The sequence below is a fragment of the Xenopus tropicalis genome, chromosome 2, assembly GCF_000004195.4.
Source record: "Xenopus tropicalis strain Nigerian chromosome 2, UCB_Xtro_10.0, whole genome shotgun sequence".
Lineage (NCBI taxonomy): Eukaryota > Metazoa > Chordata > Amphibia > Anura > Pipidae > Xenopus > Xenopus tropicalis.
The window spans coordinates 56556452-56578716 of record NC_030678.2 but is presented as its reverse complement, the minus strand read 5'-3'; the positions used below and the strand labels follow the sequence as shown (position 1 = coordinate 56578716).

At 38.3% G+C, this 22265-nt stretch overlaps 2 protein-coding genes across 11 annotated transcripts in view; one reads left to right on the top strand and one right to left on the bottom strand.

The window, feature by feature from the left end:
- Positions 1-22265, bottom strand: part of cask (calcium/calmodulin-dependent serine protein kinase (MAGUK family)) — a 172079-nt gene that overhangs the window by 76905 nt on the left and 72909 nt on the right. For all 9 annotated transcript variants that reach the window (XM_012956939.3, XM_031895959.1, XM_031895960.1 and 6 more), the window contains 2 exon segments: positions 6483-6585; positions 3233-3408 (listed from right to left, as the gene is read on the bottom strand). In XM_012956939.3, the coding sequence (XP_012812393.1) occupies positions 3233-3408; positions 6483-6585 (279 nt within the window).
- On the top strand, positions 10320-16580 carry gpr34 (G protein-coupled receptor 34). Of its 2 annotated transcripts, XM_012956539.3 has the most exons (3): positions 10320-10396; positions 12484-12598; positions 14639-16580. In XM_012956539.3, the coding sequence occupies exon 3, from the start codon at positions 14651-14653 to the stop codon at positions 15812-15814; it is 1164 nt and encodes a 387-aa protein (XP_012811993.1). In that variant the 5' UTR covers positions 10320-10396; positions 12484-12598; positions 14639-14650; the 3' UTR covers positions 15815-16580. The 2 variants fall into 2 exon arrangements, with proteins under 2 accessions (XP_012811993.1, NP_001123742.1); NM_001130270.1 differs by lacking the exon at positions 10320-10396 and having other exon boundaries at positions 12530-12598; positions 14639-16116.

The following is a 22265-nucleotide window of genomic DNA, read 5'->3' as shown; positions in this document are numbered from 1 at the left end:
CCTTCTCCCAGTCACTCACAGAATCATTCAGGTGTTCATTGGCGAACTTCAGACGGGCCTGCACATGTGCCTTCTTGAGCAGGGGGACCTTGCAAGCCCTGCAGGATTTTAATCCATTGCGGTGTAATGTGTTTCCAATGGTTTTCTTGGTGACTGTGGTCCCTGCTAATTTGAGGTCATTAACTAACTCCTCCCGTGTAGTTCTAGGATGCTTTTTCACCTTTCTCAGAATCATTGACACCCCACGAGGTGAGATCTTGCTTGGAGCCCCAGAGCGAGGTCGATTGATGGTCATTTTGTGCTCCTTCCATTTTCGAACAATCGCACCAACAGTTGTCACCTTCTCTCCCAGCTTCTTGCTAATGGTTTTGTAGCCCATTCCAGCCTTGTGCAGGTCTACAATTTTGTCTCTGACATCCTTGGACAGCTCTTTGGTCTTTCCCATGTTGGAGAGTTTGGAGTCTGCTTGATTGATTGATTCTGTGGACAGGTGTCTTTTATACAGGTGACTAGTTAAGACAGGTGTCCTTAATGAGGTTGACTAATTGAGTAGAAGTGTCTAATCACTCTGTGGGAGCCAGAACTCTTAATGGTTGGTAGGGGTTCAAAAACTTATTTCACTCAATGAAATGCAAATCAGTTGCTATCTTTTATTTAAAGTTATTTTTTCGATTTTCCTTTTGATGTGCTATCTGCCACTGTTAAAATAAACCTACCATTGAAATGATACTGTTCTGAGACTTTTCATTTCTTTGTCATTGGACAAACTTACAAAATCAGTGAGGGGTCAAATAATTATTTCCTCCACTGTATATAGACAAATACTAATCACATATAAAATTATATAGTTTCCAACATCTTAAAGTGAAATGTTAATTGCCAGAAATTATTCTTCCTTCTGATCTCCTTTCCCTTGTAATGTCACCCTTTATCTTATTTGAAACACGGTAGCCGAGACTAAATGCGCAGATTTAACCGGCATAGATTAATATACCAGCCAGCGCAACTAATAGCCCCATGTGTCTTCGCCCTTAAGCTTTCCCCTACCTTCCAACTTAACTGTTCTTTACTTCTTCAAGGGCAATGAAACACGGGGAGATTAGTCGCCCTGCAACAAATATTCATTGTCACGGGCAACTAATCTCCCCACAATACCATCCCATTGGCTAGAATGTAAATCACCAGTGGGATGGCATGCGCAACGCTGAGATGTACCGAAGTTGCCTTGAGAAGAAACTTCGGGACATTGCAGCGACGCATATGGCATTCCACTGGCAATTTACATTCTAGCTGGTGGAATAGCATTGTGGAAAGATTAGTCACCTGCAACAACCAAGATTTGTCAAGGGAGGACTAATCTCCCCGTGTGCCACTGCCCTAATTCTTCCACTTTCTCATGCAGATATTTGTGTCCCCCTTTTCTTCTATTCCTACGCCAGTTGCTGATATCTTTCAATTTCTCTTCTGCTTTCATATTCTCCTTAATTCTCAGCTTTTACTTCTCCTTTTATTTTTGTCTTTTGCAGCTGAATTTTTTTTTAGCTTTCCCATCTGCCTTTGCTATGTTTTGCTCTCATCTGTTGATCATCCCTTGTAACTCCTCTCTCCTCTACTTTTTATGAACAAACCTTGAAGACACCAGCATGCAATCCCACCTAGCGCATCTACTAAAGATTTCATTATATATCACAAACAGCTTTTTTTAAAGGTTTTAATACGGTTTTATTTTTGACACATCTGAGGTTTACATTTTTGCTCTGTATGCAGTGTAGAACACTTCTGCTTAATATAACTTAACTTAGCCTTCTCTTTTCCAACTTCAGTTAATAATTAAGACACTGGTATATCCAGGCAGCAGTGTAGTAAATGTTCATGTATAGAACTTGCTATAAACCAGAGGGTCTAAGGCAAGGTAGGACTGTTTGTTTGCAAGACAAGAAGCACTGTCACATGTACAAAGCAATGAACCATACAAAAACTGACAAACTCAAAAATGAAACTGTTTTCCATATTTACACTACCTTATAAATCTTACCCACCTTTTTTAGGTAAAACAGACCACTACTTATCCCCCTGACAATACAGCTATAAGTGACTTTTCCACTGTCCAGAAATACAAAACAAAGTACACATTTTGGGTGCTGAAAAACTAGGCTTATACTCGAGTATATACAGTACTAGTTTTTAAAGGAAAGTAAGAAAACCGGTGAGCTTCAATCACTGCTGATGGTGACTTGTGCCTGTGTATTTATTACACAAAAGGCATGAATTAAACACTGGTTGTGCTCGAAAAGTTGACATTTTTTCAATAAAAACACTTTTTCCTTTGTATCAAGTCCCTATATACATATATATATATACATATATATATATATATATATCTCAATTTTTCAGTGCAGGAAGCAATGATTTTTTTTCGCTGTCAGTGCTTAAAAAGGGCAGAGTTTGACACAAAAATGCACAATATTGCATCTTGATACCAAAAATCCGACACTGACAGACAAATGCTATACCAGGCATATATCTATCTGATTTACTGCCTTCCTATAACCCCACAATTGCTAAAGAACTTTTGAAAATTACAGCTTAGCTTGATATTCATGAACTGTATTAAACCTTTAACTCTAAGGAACATAAGAACAGCCGGAAGAATGGCCAAACTGCCAGAAATAAAGATCCCACTTTGTTTTTTTTTTTTAAGTGGAAAGTACCTTGAAGGACACACAGTGGGTCGGGCATGCAGTCTCTGTAAAGCAGAAGGAACTTCAACTTCCAGAATCCAGCACTTTCACGCTAAACAAGTTGAGGTAGGGGTTGAATGACTCTCAGCCAAAAGGTGGGGGCAGAAAAGTGGTCTGTTCGAGTCATACACAATTTCCTCTTATGAGGAATCATGCATATTTTAAACATAAAAATGTATTCACTTTTGGCAGTTCAAATAGTCTTTATGCCCCTTTTTACAGATGCCAAACTGAATGAGTTGGGCGTCGAAGAGATGAGGATAGCTGAACAGGAAGAAAGGATGGGGCTTCACACCATACCAGCAAGTAGGAAAAACAAGTAAACACACTTTTTGCCCTTATATAGAAGTAGGATGAATAATAATAGAATATGCCATTCCTAACCCATGTGCCTAGTCCGCAATCTCTAACAGAGAAACAGAACATAATGCAAGGAGAAAAGAATTTTTAGAGTAACAGTCATTTTATTTTATTTCAATATTAATACTCACTTTATACTTCCCTTTGATAATGCCTTCAAACAACCTCTCTTTTGTTCCATAAAAGGGCAAACAGCCACTTAGCAGAATAAAAAGGATCACTCCGCATCCCCAGACATCTACGGGTTTTCCATAGGGCTCTCTTTTTACTACTTCAGGCGCCATAAAATGTGGTGTTCCTACACGACCTAAAAAAAAAAAAAAAAAAAAAAAAGAAAATTGCAAGCAGAAAATGAAGATTGAATATTTGTAAACTTAAATAAGTTTGGATATAAATGTTGTTGTTTTAGCATTCTAAAAGCAAGTGTCCCTTTTTTTCCTCCTTCCAATGCATTAAAAGGCTGGCTTGCATATATGTGCTCAGGTTTGACATAAAATATGCCCTTTTCATTCTATAACCCATGTTTGTGAATTTAAGTACTGCACCATATTATATCACTGTAACGCCCTATGCAACTTGTTCCAATATATAAATAGAGATGTCACAGATACATGGAGAGAAATTCTGTTGCCGATTTGGAAGGAAAAATATAAAATATGCAATATCACTGTACTGCTTATTTATTTTGATTGTGCACTTAAGACTTCATATTCAATTTTGACATTTGCTTTGTTTAGTGCAAATACAAAACACAGATATATTCTAATTAAAACAAGCAAAAAATATGTTTAGAATAAAGTCCTATTTATTAAACGAACGTTGAAAAAATGTTTAATTTGGACATAAGTTCCTTTTTTTTTCCGTCGCTATATAGACTATATGATTATTATCTGGTGTGGTACAGAGAGGGAATTTCAGGAGATGGTCAACGAGTTGAATGTTATTGATAGCCCAGTGAGGTTTACATATGAGATCCATCAGTCATCAATTCATTTTTTGGATGCTGACCTTATATTAAATGGGCCAGTGTATTAAAAACCATTGGAATATTATTAGTGCTGATAATGGTTTGCGGAAATTAGTCCTAGAGCCCCTTATGATGTACAAATATTTGTGATCCAGTCAGATGCTATTCCAAGATGCCCAATACATGGTTACCAGGGGTCGGGTGGGTTTGGCCCGACCTCAGGACATCACTTGCAGGTTGGGGGTGGGTTTGGGTTGAGCTCTTCCGCTTGCCCGCCTGCAACCATACACTGGCGGCTTCCTCTTCCGGCCTGTGAATTTATAGACGTGCACCTGACACGCCCTGCCCCTTTTATGACATAATTGCAGGGCGGGCCTATAAATATAGGAGAGAAGCTGGGTCGGGTAGGGTTAGGGTTGGTAGAGGGCGGGTTAGGGTCGGTGAAGGTTGTATTTTTTACTAGTGAATATGCTTTAAAGGAGAAGGAAAGGCTAATAAAGAGTTAATCTCAAGATGCAGGCATACCTTCAGTTCTCTCAATAGTGCCCTTAAGTCTCCCCATATTTCACCTGTTCAGATGATCAAAAGCCAAACAGGAAGAATAAACGCTGAGTTGTGTAAAGAAAGTTCCCATTATGCCTCACTCCTGCACAGACACCCAGAGCAGTGTACATGCTCCGTTAGTTAGACTATGTGTCAGCTTCCTGCTGATTGGCTCAGATCCATATTCCTAAGGGGGGGGAGTGAGTTCTTAGCATTCTTGAGGGAGGGGGGAGCAGGAGAGGGGAGAGAGCTGTGTGTCTCTGGCAGAGGAAAACAGACACAACAAATCTTTTGACAGAGGACTCAGTACAGCGTTTCTGTGAGTGCTTATGGCTGTATTTACATAGACCTTTCTGATAAAACGTTTTTACCTTTCTTTCTCCTTAAACTGATGTGTTTTCTCTGACTGTGTATGCACCTATATGATTTGAGATGAATGATTTTTCTTTCACTCTGGGTACAGGGTTCTGATCATATGACTGATGAGAATGCACCTGGTTGTGTGAGTGCTATGTGTTTTATCTTTATATACCGTGAAACAATGCAGAAGAACGGCACTCACAATATTTGCTGAGTCAATCTTTCAACTGTTTATTTTGCTCATTGTTTGTCCCCCACAGGAACATTCATTGAGAGTCAAACAGTGCAACCAGATCTACAATAGTGTGACAGAATTTAAAACCCCACAACTTCCTCATGCAAAAAAAAAAAAGTTGCCTAGCAACCACAGGAAATTTACATAGAAAGCATGTCACCTGTGGCAACTGTTTATTCACACATGCATGTTGTGCAGCAAGACATAAAATGTGTGTGAAAAAGGAATAACAGAAATTATAGGCTTGTATCAGAAAGAAAAGGAAAATATGACACACAGAGAAAGCCACATCAAACAGAATGCAGAGGTAGAGATACCCTTATATGCCATACCCTTTAAGAGAGCAATTTGGCCACCCAAGCATCAGTTCCTAGATGGTGCCACAGGATTTATCCAAGTCTCTGTACCTCGCCATTATGTGTGCTTTTGCTAGGCAACACATTCCAAGTAACCAAGAGCATCCAACCACATAGAGTGACACAGGACTTATATCAGGCAGTGGTGAATTTGTGCTTCCCTGCACACAGTCTCTGTACCTCATCATTGTTAGTTACCAGGAACAGCCAGATCTCACCAAGCCTATCGAGCAGGACTGCAAAGTGGTATCTTACTGTGCCATGGGCAAAAAAGGTGCTTTTGTACTAAATCAGTGCATATCTTTAAACCTTCAGTTGTGACCAAAGATACTGACCCACTATGTCACTTGTGGCAAGTTTATAAGCAGTACCTGCAGGGCTACAGATGACAGGTACTTCAACCTAAATCCACATTACTTTGATCTATACACAAATACCTAGACTGCCATTTGACTTCTTATGTTATAATGAATTACTAAAACAAAAAAGGGGGTAGGCTAGTATGTGTATATACATATATGCTGTGGCATAGGAAATAGGATATCAGGGGCAGAGGAAGTATTGAATACACTCTGCCTTTCTGAGAAGCTAAAGCAGTAACCATTGACATATACTTTTGTCAAACACAACTAGAAAAAAAAAACACACCAAAACAACCGAAAAAACATAAAATACCTTGTTTGCTACAAATTTTATTAATTTGTAATTTTCTATGGACACTTCACGCAAACTGCAGTCATTACAATGAAAACATTTGGACTGAGGTAACTTTTCTTCACTAATTATTGCTTTTTTGTTAAATAATTGCAACATGCTTTTGCATTTGGTCATATGGCATGCATGCTTAAATACATTACAAAAAGTTTTTAAGATGTCATACTTTCACCACAAATAAAGCCATGAGTATGAGTCAGTCTTACCTCCAGCTACTAAACCAGATTCCCCTAACTGTATTGCCACTCCAAAACCTCCAAGCTTGACAGGTGCCGAGTTCTCTTTTGAGGCAAGCAGTACACAGTGAGGCTTTAAGAAAAAAACAAGATAGGAGTTAAGATAACATAATGGATTGGATTTAATTACAACAAATCAAGCGGTTATCAGCATGTTAATTTCTGTGTAACTGGAAATACAGGTTTCTCTGAGGATCCCTTGTTTTAAATCTAAAAGCAGTGGAAGTTAATGTAATATTGTTTTTGATTTTGAAATTTCACATGGAGCCAGCCATATTCTTCATTTTCCAGGGTGCCACATCCATGTGATCTGTGCTTCAGTTACACTTTACTGCAAGTTGGAGTGATATCACCCTCCCTTTCCCACCCAGCAGCCAATCAGCAGAACAATGGGAAGGTAACAAGATAGCAACTCCCAGTAGATCAGAGTAGCACTCAATAGCAAGAAGCCCAAGTCCGGCTTGGGACTCTAGGAGAAACAATAGATTATCTGAAAGCAGCTGTATTGTGTAGTGCTGACTCTTTCTCAGAAAGCTTAGGATGAGGCACAATGCACTGATATGGCTGCCTACACACTATTATTACAGCTAAAAATACATTTGTTGGTTCAAGAAAAACATTTTAAATAGTAGAATTATCTGCTATGTCAACAGTGTAATTTATTAATAAAAAGTACACCATAAAAGTCATGACAGAATCCCTTTAAAATTTTTATTATTATTACTAAATTGCACTGTGTAAAATAATATCATTCCATCTAAATTTATATTTTTGATTCAAAAATATAATTTTTAGCTGTAATACTGGCGTGTAGGCAGCCCTCTCAGGTCATTGCACCTGATCCTGAGCTTTCAGAAAAAGTCAGCACTACACAATAAAACTGCTCTCAGTCATGAATTGGGTGAGCCAGACTTGGTTTTTAACTATTGAGTGCTGCTATCATATCTACCACTAGGTGGGGCATGGGAGCATTTCTAGGGCTCTGGCACATGGGGAGATTAGTCGCCCGCTACAAATCTTCCTGTTCGCGGGCCATTAATCTCCCCGAAATGCCATCCCACTGGTGAAAATGAAAATTGCCGGTGGGATGGCATACGCAGCGGCGCGATTTCAGTGAAATCACGGAAGTTTCCTCTTAAGGCAACTTCCGCGATTTCACTGAAATCGCGCCGCCGCGTATGCCATCCCACCGGCAATTTACATTTTCGCCGGTGGGATGGCATTTCGGGGAGATTAGTCGCGGGCAAATAATCTCCCCGTGTCCAGAGCCCTTAGCAATACAGGTGTCAGGTAGATGCTATCTTGCTACCTTTCCATTTTTCTGCTGATCAGCTTCTGTGGGGGAAAGGGAGTGGGGTGATATAACTCCAAAATGCAGCACATCAGTAAAGAGTGACTGAAGTTTATTAGAGCACAAGACACAGGGCACCTGGGAAACTAAGAACAGCTATCCCCACGCCACATTTCAAAATTAAATATAAAAAAATCTGTTTGCTCTTTTGAAAAATGGATTTCAATACAAGATTCTACTGGAGGAGTGTTATTAACTTATGTGTTTTGTAAAAAACAAAAACACATTTCCCTGTGATATAATACCTCTAATACTGGCATTAGAAAGTGTAATCAGTGTATTCTGAATAGAATATAAGAAAAAAATGTTAACTGTTGATTCAAAAAAGTTGAGCCAGGAATAATAAAAATTACAAAGATAAAGAACAATGAGAGCCTTGCACACATCAGTATAACCAAATAATAGCAATAGTAAAAAAAAAAAAAAAAATGGAGGTAATGGCAACAACCCTGTGTATGAAGTTTTGACTGCCTAACAGTCACAAGACAAATCAGGTACACTTGGGTCAGAAATTTCAACACAACATTGTGGAACCTTACATCTGACAATATACTTCCCTTTCCTAAAACCTAGGCAGTTTAAGAATTACCCTAAAATAAATGACATATTTCAAAATATAGTGTCACCCCATTAATATCAGGGCTTTTACAAATGTTTCTTCATGCCATTTCATGTGCTGGAACCTTTATGCATCCAACCACAAGGAACCGCATGAAAAAGGCAGCCTGTTCTTTTAAATCAGTGCTGTCCAACTTCTGCGGTGCCGAGGGCCGGAATTTCTCTTGCATACATGGTGGAGGGCCGCTAATGGAAGCCAGTTTTGGCCACTTCCCCATTTTAAACCACACCCACTTCAAACCACACCCATTTTATCACAATGGTGGCTACAGGGATATCAACCATCATTCATATGTTAAAGAATTATATTATGCTATATTAAGACACACCCTTAAATCCATATGCCTCCTCCTCCCCTGTGGATAGCACAGCAACCCCCAGCATATAATTACACACCTTAGGGACCATTTAATGGCTATTTCCAACTGCTAACAAACTCCCACAACAAACCCCTGCCAGGTTCACCTCCCACAGGCAGCATAGAGTATGGCCCACACAGGCAGCACTCTGCCTGTCCTATGCTGCCTGTGTGTGCCATCCTCTGCCTGCCCTGCCTGTTTGTGCCATACCCTCCCTGCCCTATGCTGCCTATGTGCCATACTCTGCCTACCCTATGCTGCCTATACACAGGCAGTACATACAATGTCTGAGGTGTGAAGAGGTGAATAATGTGGGTGATTACAGCCTGAGCCTGAGGTGTGAACACTGCAGGGGGTCAACAATGCAGAGATTAAAAGGTGTGAACAACACTGGGGATTACATTTTTAAACAATGCAGAGGGATTACATCTGAATCTGAGGTGATAACCATGCAGGGGGCCAGTTAATCTCAGTACTGATACCATTTAAAGCTTAAACAAAAGTAAGCCATCAAAGCAGCCAGACAGGTGGGGGGCCACACAGAGGGGGGTCGAGGGCCGCCAGTTGGACAGCACTGTTTTAAATGACTTTGTACTCACTCTGTCACAGAGAAGTGCTGAATGTAGGCGGTACAGAGCTTTCTGCTTTCCACCTGTGTTTGGTGCTTTCCATTAGTTGCATGAATACCAAGTCACTCAAAGAAATAGGTTGCATTAATTCCTGTGCTCCCCTGCGGTGGAACACAAGAAAAATCCACCGCAGGGAAATGCAGAAAACGACGGTGTATTAGAACATTTACAGTTAGAAAATGTAATCAGTAACCAGCAGGGCTCACCTGTTTTAAAGAACAGCATCATCCTGAACTCAAAATTAGATTTATTTAATTAATTAAGTTTGATTGACAGAATGCATCCTACAATTCAAATGTAGTTGCATGGATTAAACTACAGAACAGATTTGCCATCCGACAGGACACACCTATCAGAAGAGAACGCTGCACGCAGCCTCTTCATCCAACGAGATAAAGTCTGACGGCTTCTGCCGTTTTTACTGAAAAGCACTGACTGTCCGGTGGAGACGCAAGGAAGAAAACACCATCTGACTTTATTTGATCCGAATTTACATTACAGTTTTAGTAGGGTCCTACAAAATCTTGTGCTGTTGCATTGTATTGTATGACAAGATCAAAAAGAAAATCTGACCCACAAAATCTGATCAAAATCTCACAAGGAGTTTAGCCCTAAGGTGCTGATTTATTAACAATGGGTTTTGACCATTTACAGGAAAAAGTCACAATTGCTGTTTTTTCTAATTATGGGCTAAATTAAATTCATTTAAACAAACTACAGGCAGGAATAATACAACTGTGTAGAATTATAATCAATCTTTTTCTTTCTTAAAAAAAAAAAAAAAAAATCCACCTGACACAACATATTTAGACTAAGTCATGTACAGAGGGAAGTGGTCACAACATTAGACAGAACATTGTCACATAACAGACTGGGCTGGATCAGAAAAGCAATTGCAAAAGGTCCAGAGAAGAAGAGTCTGCTAAGGTCAGTGAAAAGTTTCTCAAGTTATGCATTTAGGTTACTAATATAATATTCAGTATGGTCACTAAGGACACACAGTATAATGTTCCTTGTACTTCAGATTGTTAGTCTTACTTGGGAAATATAACCTTACAGAGATCAATGAGATATTTACACAATCTGAAAAGGAGGTCGGCCCTGAATACAGAATGCAATGTGAATTTATAAAGAACCCCAGTTGCCTGCTCTTATTTGGGATTATCAGGCTGCAGTCGATAGATTATTGACATGGCATGTCACAATAAATTCAAAGAAACCACACAGGCACAAAACTTTCTGGTACTTTTCAGTCTGCAGGACCTAAATCCCACAACTTCTTTATAGTCATACCTCAATTTCTATTTATATTCAAGAGAACCTTCAACCAAAAATGGCCTATTTTGCGCAAAGAATAAAATATAATATTAAGTAGTTTTCCAACATACACTAATGAAAAATTCAGTGATTTTAAAGTTATTTGAAAATGTAATTGAAAGCAGTAGCTTTACACACTCTGCATTACTGGTTCAGAATCCTGACAATGTAGCAGAACCCATATCTGGAAAAGCTTACTTTTGCTATATTGTTTCAGGAGTCAAATCTAAGAAAAGAAGAGGATGGCAAAAATACTGCTTTAAATTACAACCGCAATTGTATTTACAATAACTTGAAGACCACAAATATCTTAATATATAAAGAAAAGTTGCTTAGAATTAAATTTTTCTATATACTCTAAAAAATGTATACAGAACAAAATAGCTACATTTTCTCCCAGTTTTTTTACATTTTGCTAAAGTGAAAGGGATCTAACATGAAAGTAGGCTTGACTAATCACAGTTTGGTATAACTGATTTAGAAGATAAGGCTAATGCCACACAAAGCGTATGGCGCATATTTTCAGCAATCCGAAAATACTCTCCATACACCTGTTCCTGCATGTGCAGCCAATATTCGCATAAAAACGTGAGACTTCGCATTTTCTCACGTTTTTAATGCAGATATCGGCTACATGTGCCTGCACCCGAGCGTATTTTTCATTCGAGTGCAGGCACAGGTAGGAGCGTATTTTCAGAACGCCATAAATATGCGTCATAAGCTACGTGTGGCATTAGCTTAAGGGAAATGAATGTACCACTGCTTTAAGGGGAAGTAAAGTCACAAGGTTATTAAAATGCTCAATATATTATCAATGACACTCTGGGGATAGAAAGAAAACAACCTCAAGCTTGGAAAACCTTATCCAAGGTTTAGAAAATCTGACAAAGCAACAGCAGAAATAACTGTTTTAGACATCAGCTCTGAGTTGTCATCATGCTATGATTTTGACTGTCTTTCCCCTATAAATCCCTTAAGAGCAGGCTTGCAAGACATTTAATAAGAACTATGCTTGGAAAAAAGTTACTCCCTGCACTGTCAGTCAACCTTCCTAATTTTGTCTGCCTGTACATCCATCTGATGTAAGTGGAATCTGTTTGGCCTTGGTTTAAAAATACACATGGTATTTGTTTAAGCAATGATTGCCCAGGACTACTGAAAGCTCTATGTGCTCCATTATTGGATTATTTGGCCATTCAACTATATATCTAAATTAGCCAGAGGTTGTCATATCTAAATTAGCCAGAGGTTGTCTGGATCTTCAAAGATGCGGCACATATATTTTTTTCATTTTATATTGAGAGTGCCTTTCCTCCTTAAACTTGGTAAGTTGAAAAAAAAAGCTATTTTACATATGAAATGCTAATTCTTCAATAAGATGTTTTTCAGTCACAACTCATGTATAAATACATGCTGCACTATATCAGCAGTGCCAATAATTTACACAAATGAATATAGAGGCAAATTTTATAGTCACAAATCCTCAGGTAAATTATTCCAGATCTTGGGCCAATACTCAAAAACCCATATGTAATAAAAGGCACTAGTGTTCCCCAGCTGAAGCTACTAATAACAAACATCTTATTGGTTGCTATTGAACAGGTGTTGAACTGTTAGGTTGAAATTGGCAAATTTGGTGCCTTATTATACAACCCCATTAATATACTGTATGTACCTTAACATGCAATGTTTTACAGCAAGTGAGAGGAAGCAGTTCACATAGGACTTCTGAGCTTGGACTGTCTCAAAAGTACAGCATGAAGAAGCTTTTGGAAAGATATCTCATGTCATAGCATCACATTTTATAAAAAGGTATGTAAACATTGACTTTAAATACATACATTTTATATATCAGCAAATATTTTTCCCCTAAAGCCTCAAACAAATTCCAAGGGAACTGAAGACATACTACACATCTGTGCCAAATCCCAAAAATACAACCTTCTTTAAGCAAGGACATATTCTATTTTTACAGAACTAATGCATCCTTATAATAGACAGGGCAAACAACACAATCTGTGATTTGACATATTAATCTGGTCTGTGTGCACAATCTGACCAGCCAAATTACTGCCCACATATGGTTAAATTATTATAGGAGTACTAGAAATGCCCCAACTACATGCAGGAAAAAATGGTCCATGTGTTGCTGACAAAGTAAGGATCACTGATCAACCCGGAGCAAATTTGCACCTGGGCAGTATCCCATGGTAACCAACCACATTTCTGCTTTCAATGTACTACTTGCAGCTGGCTGAAAAAAAGCTAAATAGTGACTGGTTGCTATGGGTTTCTGCCATGGAGCAAATTTGTGCTCTACTTGTCTCAGTGGACACACTGCGGAATTGCTATTCTGGTCACATACTAAAAGCCATAAGGCAACACCCTCATGCTGTACACTATGCCCCAACCAACAATATTGAGATTATACCACAATGGACAGGAGTGCTCTAAGAAGAGACTCCCAGGGGGATAAAGCAACAAAAGGCAAATGTATGCCCATGTTTAAACCAAAAAAATATGAGTTTTCCAGCAGCTGTCCAAAAGATAGCACATACTGATTGTAGCAAATGCTATGCATTACTAAAACAGTAGCAATCCTCTAACTTTTATTATCTAACTCAAAACTGTTATAGCAAATTAACAGGCAATGCAGAAACTACAAGCAGTTAAATACCTTTTTGAAAGCAAAGGATAGATGTACATGTAATAGCTGCAGCTTCCATTTTGAATGCCCTAAGTTTTCCTTATTTTACACTCAAGCAATTAATTAAAAAATGTCTGGTGGGTAGAATAATTTTGCTAATATCCAGGCTCTGCCTACAGAAAAGAAAAATTACCTAAACTTGGGGTCACTGTTCTGTGCAAATCCATAATCATAGCAGCATGCATGCATATGAAAAAAAAAAAAAACATTTCAATGTATATGTTTATAGAACAGTACTAAAAGCCTAAATTTCTCGCTTGCTGCTAATATACAAGGCAACACTTTCCACCAACACTTGTCTCTGAAGGGCCACTAGCTGATTTGCTTCCTATAGTCTAGGAAAAGCTAGTGTCAAATCAGTGATCATGCATTCAACAGACAACGCCAAACAGATGTCTAGGTGTGGGACCAAAAGGCTTTAGCAAACTACCTGCTAAGTCTGCTTTCAAAAAGTGATCTGCATTTATAAATGAGGAATTTCCTTTTTAATGGAAATGCTTATTGTCCTTTGCACAAAGAAGTCCCATTTAAAAAAAGAATCACACCTAAGTCTAAATAAAGACTCAGACTGAAAACCTGGTTTACACTTCTGCTAACTTAATTAAATTCTCATGTATTAAGATGAAGCATACATTTTTAAGTGTTTTTTTCTGCTCTGACACTGTTAAAGGAGAAGGAAAGGCTAATAAAGAGTTAATCTCAAGCTGCAGGCATACCTTCAGTTGTCTCAATAGTGCCCTTAAGTCTACCAATATTTCACCTGTTGAGTTGATCAGAAGCCAAACAGGAAGAAAAACGCTGAGCTGTGTAGAAGATGAGAAGATTCCCATAATGCCTCACTCCTGTACCAAGACCCAGATCAAGTATACATGCTCAGTTAGTAAGACTATGAGTCAGCTTCCTGCTGATTGGCTGAGATCCACATTCCTAAGGGGGGGTAGGGAGTTCTTAGCATTCTTGAGGGAGGGGGGAGCAGGAGAGAGGAGAGAGCTGTGTGTCTCTGGCACAGGAATTACAGACACAACAAATCTTTTCACAGAGAACTCAGTGCAGCGTTTCTGTGAATGGTTATGGCTGTATTTACATAGACCTTACTTAGTTTTTACCTTTCTTTCTCCTTTAATGTTATTTTGTTACCATTGCAGGTTTAACGAGGAATGGATACTACTATAGAGCCTAACAACTGGTCGTCACAAACAAGTCCTCTAATGAATAATTTCACTATATTTACCAAATACCTCAGTGTAGAGGTTGCCAACAGTTCAGAATGCAAAATAGAGGAAAGATCCCTTGGGACTGCATTAGCTGTTTTATACAGCATCATTTTTGTTTTTGGCCTGCTGGGTAATATCTTGGCCATTTATGTTTTTCTGTTCATTCACAGCAAGAGAAACTCAGTGCAAGTTTACCTTCTTAATACAGCCATTGCAGATCTTCTATTGATTATATGTCTTCCATTTCGGATAATGTACCATGTTTCTCAAAACTGGAAATTGGGCATAGTTTTCTGCAAAGTAGTCGGAAACCTCTTCTACATGAATATGTACATAAGCATTGTTCTTCTGGGCCTGATAAGTATGGATCGGTATATAAAAGTCAAAAAGTCACTACGCCGTAACAAAGTGTCTGACAGGAAATGCAGCATTCAGGCTTGCTGTGTGTTGTGGATAGTAGCAGTTGTGGCAGTCATGTTTCTCATAGCAACACAATCAAGCAAAAAACAATCAAATTCCAATTTATGCTTTCAGTACTCTGACAGAAAAGATGAAATTTGGCAAGCAGTATTTAACTACCTTCTTGTGTTGGTGTTTTGGATTGTATTTCTTTCACTAATACTCTCCTATGTGAAAATTGCAAAGAACCTTTTTAGGATTTCCAGGGAAAGAGCCCACCTACCGAATGCTGGAAGGTACAGCTGCACGGCACAGAAATCATTTTTTGTGCTCTTCATCTTCACTCTCTGCTTTGTGCCCTATCACACTTTCAGGATTGCATACATTACATCTCAGCTTCAAAAGCATTCCTGCTATTGGACAGACATTATTCACAAAACCAATGAGATCATGTTGGTCTTCTCTGCCTTAAATAGCTGCCTGGACCCAGTCATGTACTTTCTCTTATCAAGCAGCATCCGTAAAACGGTTTTTCAGTTGATTTGCAGAGTCAGTCGAGAGACAGGTCGGAGTGAGAGTAATACTTCAGAACTTCATCAAGTCCATAATTTAACTGAAAGTATTTGTGGGCCTGGACACAACATTTATTCTCAGAGCACCACATGTTCTCACGGTAACCAAAGGCGACTGTATGTTAAACAGAGCTAATAATGTACATGCCAAACAAGAAACTACAAGCATAACATTACTAGTCAACATTAACTAGTAAACACAATGATGGCTGAAATTAATACCGAGATGCAAATTTGTGGCATTTCTAATTACAAAAGAACAATGTAAGCAAAGATAAAGATTGATTGCGCCTCCAGAGCTACTCTGATTATATATGATTATTTGTGCTTTGTACACTTAAAGAGCAACTCCACCAAAACACAATTTATGCTTTTTTGAAAAGTAAACTATTTTAATCAAATTTGCAATATACATCAATAAAAAATATGCAGCCCTTTCATGATTTTAATGTAATACTATGGTTTGGAACATATATCCGGCCCCCTGTTCTCCTGCTGATCTGGCTGACTATTAATGTGTATGTCACTTGTGGCATAGATCCACTTCTCCCTGCCCTGTGTTTTTCCATCACGCTGACTGAAGTGGATCTGCTTCCCTACGCTGCCCATGCACCTGCACTGAAACTACAGTATCCGCCACCTCAGTGCAGGCACACGCAGTGGAGGGTAGTGTAGGTTTGCCTGTAATAAGCAAAAGCAGGCTTTTTGGGTGACACTGCGTGTCCTCAGCCTGCATCTCCCAAATCCCCAAAAATTTGCTGCACACATGATGTCAATAAGGCAAGGAACATCACAGTGCAATGCACTTTGGGATAAGTAACTCCTACTTGCTGTCTGTAAGTTGTGAGTTACAATTCATAACATCAGTGTTTTAGTCCCTCCTATCCTGCCAGGATTTTAAATGATGCGGAAATTGGATGAACTGTTTTGCAGCTGGATTTCAGTATAAAAATGTTTTTTTTTTTTACTTTTTGAAGGAACAGATTACAGTGATAGATATATTTGGGGTTTCTGTGTTGTGTGGGCTTTTTAACATGTTTCGGTTTAGAAGCCAGATAGAATAATAAGTACAAATGCCTGGGGCTACAAAGTGAACTTTTGTAAATGAACTGAGATGTGTTCTCAAAGAGATTTGCTATTTAAGGTATCCCTGCTTAATACCACTTGGTCAAATTTTGGCTTGTCCATATTATTGGCCAAGATGACTGCCTACCTAGGTAGCATGCATGACAAGCCCTCAAGGCAGACTCTGATATGGCTGTATACAAAGCACCTCTTATTTGCTATTGTTGCATGTCCCACATTATTTCAACCCTAAGTATATTTAAAAACAGAGTAGCAGCATTTTTCCTTTTAAGTTTGAGAAACACTATTCAAAATATAGAGCAGCTCTGGTAAAAAAAAAAAAAAAAAAAAAAAAAACATCTGAAGGCAAAGTTTACTTCCTTCTTATCAGCAAAAAGCAGAATTATGATGCTTTTAAAATAATATTCTTTACAGCTGCATCAATTGTCGCTTGAAGTAACCAGCAATTGTATTCTCTACATCAGGGGCCCCAACCTTTCTTATTCGTGAGCAACAGTCAAATATAAAATGACTTGGAGAGCAACACAAGCATCATAAAAGTTCATGGAGGTGCCAAGTAAGGGCTAAGATTGGTTATTAGGCAGCCTCTATGCACACTATCAGCTTACAGGAGGCTTTATTTGGTAGTAAATCTTGTTTTTATTCAACCAAAACTTGCCACCAAGTCAGGAAATAAAAAATATCTACTTGGTTTGGGGGCACTGAGAGCAACATCTAAGGGGTTGGTGAGCAACATGTTGACATGTTGTTGACATGACCACTGCATGTAGGAGTTGAAGGGCTATTTACATGGAGTCAGTTTTACTTTGAAATACAATATTTACTGTGTTGATGACAAGGGTTACGCAGTGCTGCATTAATGTTACACTATGGGGTGGGGGGCATGTGCAAGATCTCTCTCACAGTCAGATGCACAACCTAAAGCAATAAGAGATTTGTGCATGGATGTATGAGATTCAGACTAATTGCAACTATTTACAGACAGAACCATGGCAAAGTATGCATTTGGTTAGTATTTCAAACCTCTTAATTTCACTCATAACATTCACAGAGGACATTTTTGGGAACATCGGGATAAAATGTTGGTGTAAAATCCGGAAAAACATGAGTTGTAATCAGGGAAAAGCATCCATTGAAATGCATTATAAATTGGTTGGACCCCCCAAAAAGAAAGTGTAAAATGTGGGAAAATCTAAAATCTGTATGTAAAATTGAGGTTTCACTGTACTTGTTATATACTTCTGAAAACATGCTAAAATATTATTTTACTAAAGATAAAACTGTTCAAAAACTTATATGAAGGTTAACTAACTTAATGCAACAGACTAGTGTGGTGTATGTGTGGAAGGGAGATTAGACTGTAAGCTCTACTGGGGAAGGGACCAATGTCAATGATAAATGTTACATAATTGCAAAAGGATAATTATGAACCACCCCATTTGTATATTTAAAAATGTAGCTTTTCTTTTCAATGAACATTATGGATAATGAAATTAAACAAGCCAGCAATAAAAACAAAAGGCAAATAATGTAAATAAAAAATATAACTGATAAAAACAGATTGCCAATTTTTAACATTGGGAAAAAAAAAAAAAGAGAGGTCTATAATTTCTAGAATGTCCATCATTCTGAAGTGCTAAAAAGCTTTTATTCTCATTACTTTTGGCTCTTTTCTATATGCCAAAATATAGATGTGCCACAGGTAAATGTACCCATATTCAATGGCTGCAGAATGTGTGATTCTATGTAAATATGCCACCAATGAAAACTGCTGTGCTCCTATATTTAAAAAAAGATCATGGCTAGCAAACTGGCATCCATAAACTGTAGAGAACTCACCAAAGTAGACAGGATGGTCCAGGTGCCCCAGACCCTCAGCTTAACCCTTTCCCTGCCAACAACGTAGGTACTACGTTGTTTTAAAAAAAAGCAGTTAAGTGCCAACAACGTAGTACCTATGTTATTGGTACCTAAGCGATTCTCTCTGCACCGGCGGCTAGATGTGCCCCCAACCCCCTCGGCAATGAGCCAAGGGGGTTGGGGGGGCGGTCCTGCATTGCGATTGTCGCAGGACTGAAGTACAAGCATCAGACGCGATCGCATCATGCTTCCCCCCCCCCCCCCAGCGCCGCCTCCCACCTACTTCCTCCCGAGGACTGCAGGCAGAAGGACCAGGCAAGCGATCCATGCTTCAGGACAGGTAAGTGTGATTTTATTTTCATGTACACACACACACACATACAGCACACAATTTAGCACAGGTTTTTTTTTCTTTTTTTCCCCCCCACTTTGCACACTTATATACACTCATATGCACACTTGCACACTGTCACACAACTACATGTGCACATGTATACACAAACACACAAAAACTAACTTTTTTTTTTCATTTTACTACTTTTTTTGTTTTTTTTCCCCTAAAAACTGTTACTTTATTTTTATTTTGACCACTAATTATGCTGTCATGCGACTTATTTTGTTGTTTCATTGGTTTTACTCCATTTTTATCCCTGTATTAGTGTTCCTGATCTGTTTTTAGCATAGCTTTGCCATGTGTAACTTTGGTGTAGAAAAATTACTTTACCTATTTTGAATTCATCATAATGTGTACTTTCCAAAAATATATGGTTTTCTGGGGGTCTCTGTATAGTTAGGGGGTGTTACGACACATAATACACGGTCAGGGGGCTCTGTATGCAAAAGCAGGCGAGAAATCCATATGCGCTATTTTTATTTTGGGGTCAGTACACACCACAGACTTTGGTATATCTATGCATATTGGGCATCAAACTGTTCAGTAGACCTTAGGTGTTCCTATTTGGGGTGATTTGGCTATGTATGCAAAAAAATTGTGTGAGATAAATGCGGCAAACCAACATTTTTATGCGATTTTCTGAAATGTCAAAAAAAACACTAACTTTAGGAAAGCTTTGCAGATTGATACTTTGATGTAGAAAGAACTCTTTACCCATGTTGGATTTGTCACAATGTGTACTTTCCAAGAATATATAGTTTTCTGTACAGTTAGGGGGTCTTACGGCACATAATACACGGTCATTGGGCTTTTTTTGCAGAAATTGCAGCTGAGAAAATTTGTATGCACTATTTTCATTTTGGTGCCTCTGTACACCACATAATTTGGTAAGTCATTGCAAATTGGGCATGAAACTGTTCAGTAGACCGCTGGCATTCATATTTAGGGTGATGTGTCATTATACGTAAGAAATGTTGGAAGATAAATATGGCAAATTGCAACAATTTTAGGCCTTTTTCAGAAAAGTCATAAAACCCATTAACTTTAGGAAAGCTTTCCAGATTGGTACTTTGGTGTAGAAAGTCTTCTTTACCCATGTTGGATTTGTCAGTGTAGAAAGGTGGATTTTCTATTGATTTTATAATGATTTACAATATATACATCTGCTTTGACATATGAATCAAATCTTAGGTTTGAGTCAAGTAAAAGTAGCAAATTGTGGGACAGCTATTGTCCATTGTTCAAGGTACAATGTCTTTGTTCTATGTATATTGCTGGGTAAACAGTAAACACAGATATTGTTACTCAGCAAATATCCTTGGAATAAACAAATAGACAGCATATAGACAATACACATTGCACAAGTCAGCACTTGGTGTTGGGGGTTTGCTAAGAACTCTGGTATAAAAGGGAGCCTCCACCATGTGTCAGTAGCTTCACCTAGGACTCCTGAATGAGTGCCGGGACATTTGGATCATCGCTTGGTTATCGGGAACCTGAAGGTCTTGCACCGAAGGTTGTGGGACTCCCCGATTGTGCTGAATTGATACAGAACTGGCTATGTTTGTAACTATAATCATACAAAGATAAGTAAATCTATTTGATTCTATTATTACTTGTGTGTGTGTAAGTTATTGCTCACTAACAGTTTATCAGAAGGTTTAATCATTGATCCTGCATATGTATTAATATTTGTTATTAATGCCAATTAATACAAATTATTAATATTAATAAAGGTTCACCCCCTTTATTACAGTCAGAATGTGTACTCATAAAAAAGCCATGTGTTTATGAATTAGGTAAATGTAAGCCATAAAATTAGTAAGCACAAGGTATACTTGGGGGGTCTCTAAGTGCCATGTGCTTTGATAAACCTATGTACAGTGGGCATCAAAGTGTTCAGTAGACCTCTGGGGTTCATATTTAGGGTGTTTTGTCTTGGTACCTAATGCTATGTGGGAGATAAGATGCTGCAAAGTGGAAGCTTTGAGGGGATTTTTGGAAATGTCATCAAAATTGCCAACTTTAGGAAAGCTTTGCAGCTTGGTACTTTGGAGTAGAATAGAATTTTCATGCATAAAATAATTTTTGTTTCTGGTGTATGTGTTTATATTTTGGAAAATATTTTTTTAAATTCTTTAGACATTTAGAAGCCTATATCTTGTTACAGAATAGGAATTACACAAAAATTCCACCATATTTTAAAAGCGTAGGTTGTCCTGAAAAAGCAATATATTGTTTTCCTGGGTAAACTAAAAGTTCCCCCGAGGAAAGGCCCCTAAAGTGAAACAGTGCAAAATGTTCAAAAACTGTCTGGCAGTAGAAGTTTCGCTTAGTCCAAAACGGCTGGCAGTGAAAGGGTTAAGGGAGCGGATAAAACGTTAAACATCAAAACCAAAAGAAATAATCCTTATTATAAACTGAACTCATAAAGCCGGACGTGTTTTGTGTTTATCTGACACTTAATCATAGGCTTAATGCACATACAACATCATCAAGTATTTAAAAGGCAAAGCACCACTAGGAAACAAGATGATGGAAAGGGGAAGAAAAAAAACAAACATCAGTAAATAATTTAAAGGAACAGTACATGTCAGAAATGTGGCATGCAATATGCTGTGTTTTAAGAAACATATTCGGGAACATGTTTCTGACATTCGAATAAAAAAAAAAAAGAAAAAAGACAAGTGTATCCAGACATTTTTTGTCTTGTACTATGGGGAATTTAGATTTTTTTCCAGGTCCAAGGTATAGAGAGAATTTGTACATCTGGGAGGGGTGGTGATTTAACATGGAGGTGGGCATAGACAGTACTGTTTCTATTTTTGCTGATGACACAAAATTGTGCAAAACTATAAGTTCCATGCAGGATGCTGCCGCTTTGCAGAGCGATTTGACAAAATTAGATAACTGGGCAGCAAACTGGAAAATGAGGTTCAATGTTGATAAGTGCAAAGTTATGCACTTTGGTAGAAATAATATAAACGCAAACTATCAACTGAATGGTAGTGTGTTGGGGGTATCCTTAATGGAGAAGGATCTAGGGGTTTTTGTAGATAACAAGTTGTCTAATTCCAGGCAGTGTCATTCTGTGGCTACTAAAGCAAATAAAGTGCTGTCTTGTATAAAAAAGGGCATTGACTCAAGGGATGAGAACATAATTTTGCCCCTTTATAGGTCCCTGGTAAGGCCTCACCTTGAGTATGCAGTGCAGTTTTGGGCTCCAGTCCTTAAGAAGGATATTAAT

What these genes read in the sequence shown, in the direction of transcription:
- gpr34 (XM_012956539.3), top strand. Translation starts at nt 14,651, where the DNA reads ATGGATACTACTATAGAGCCTAACAACTGGTCGTCACAAACAAGTCCT.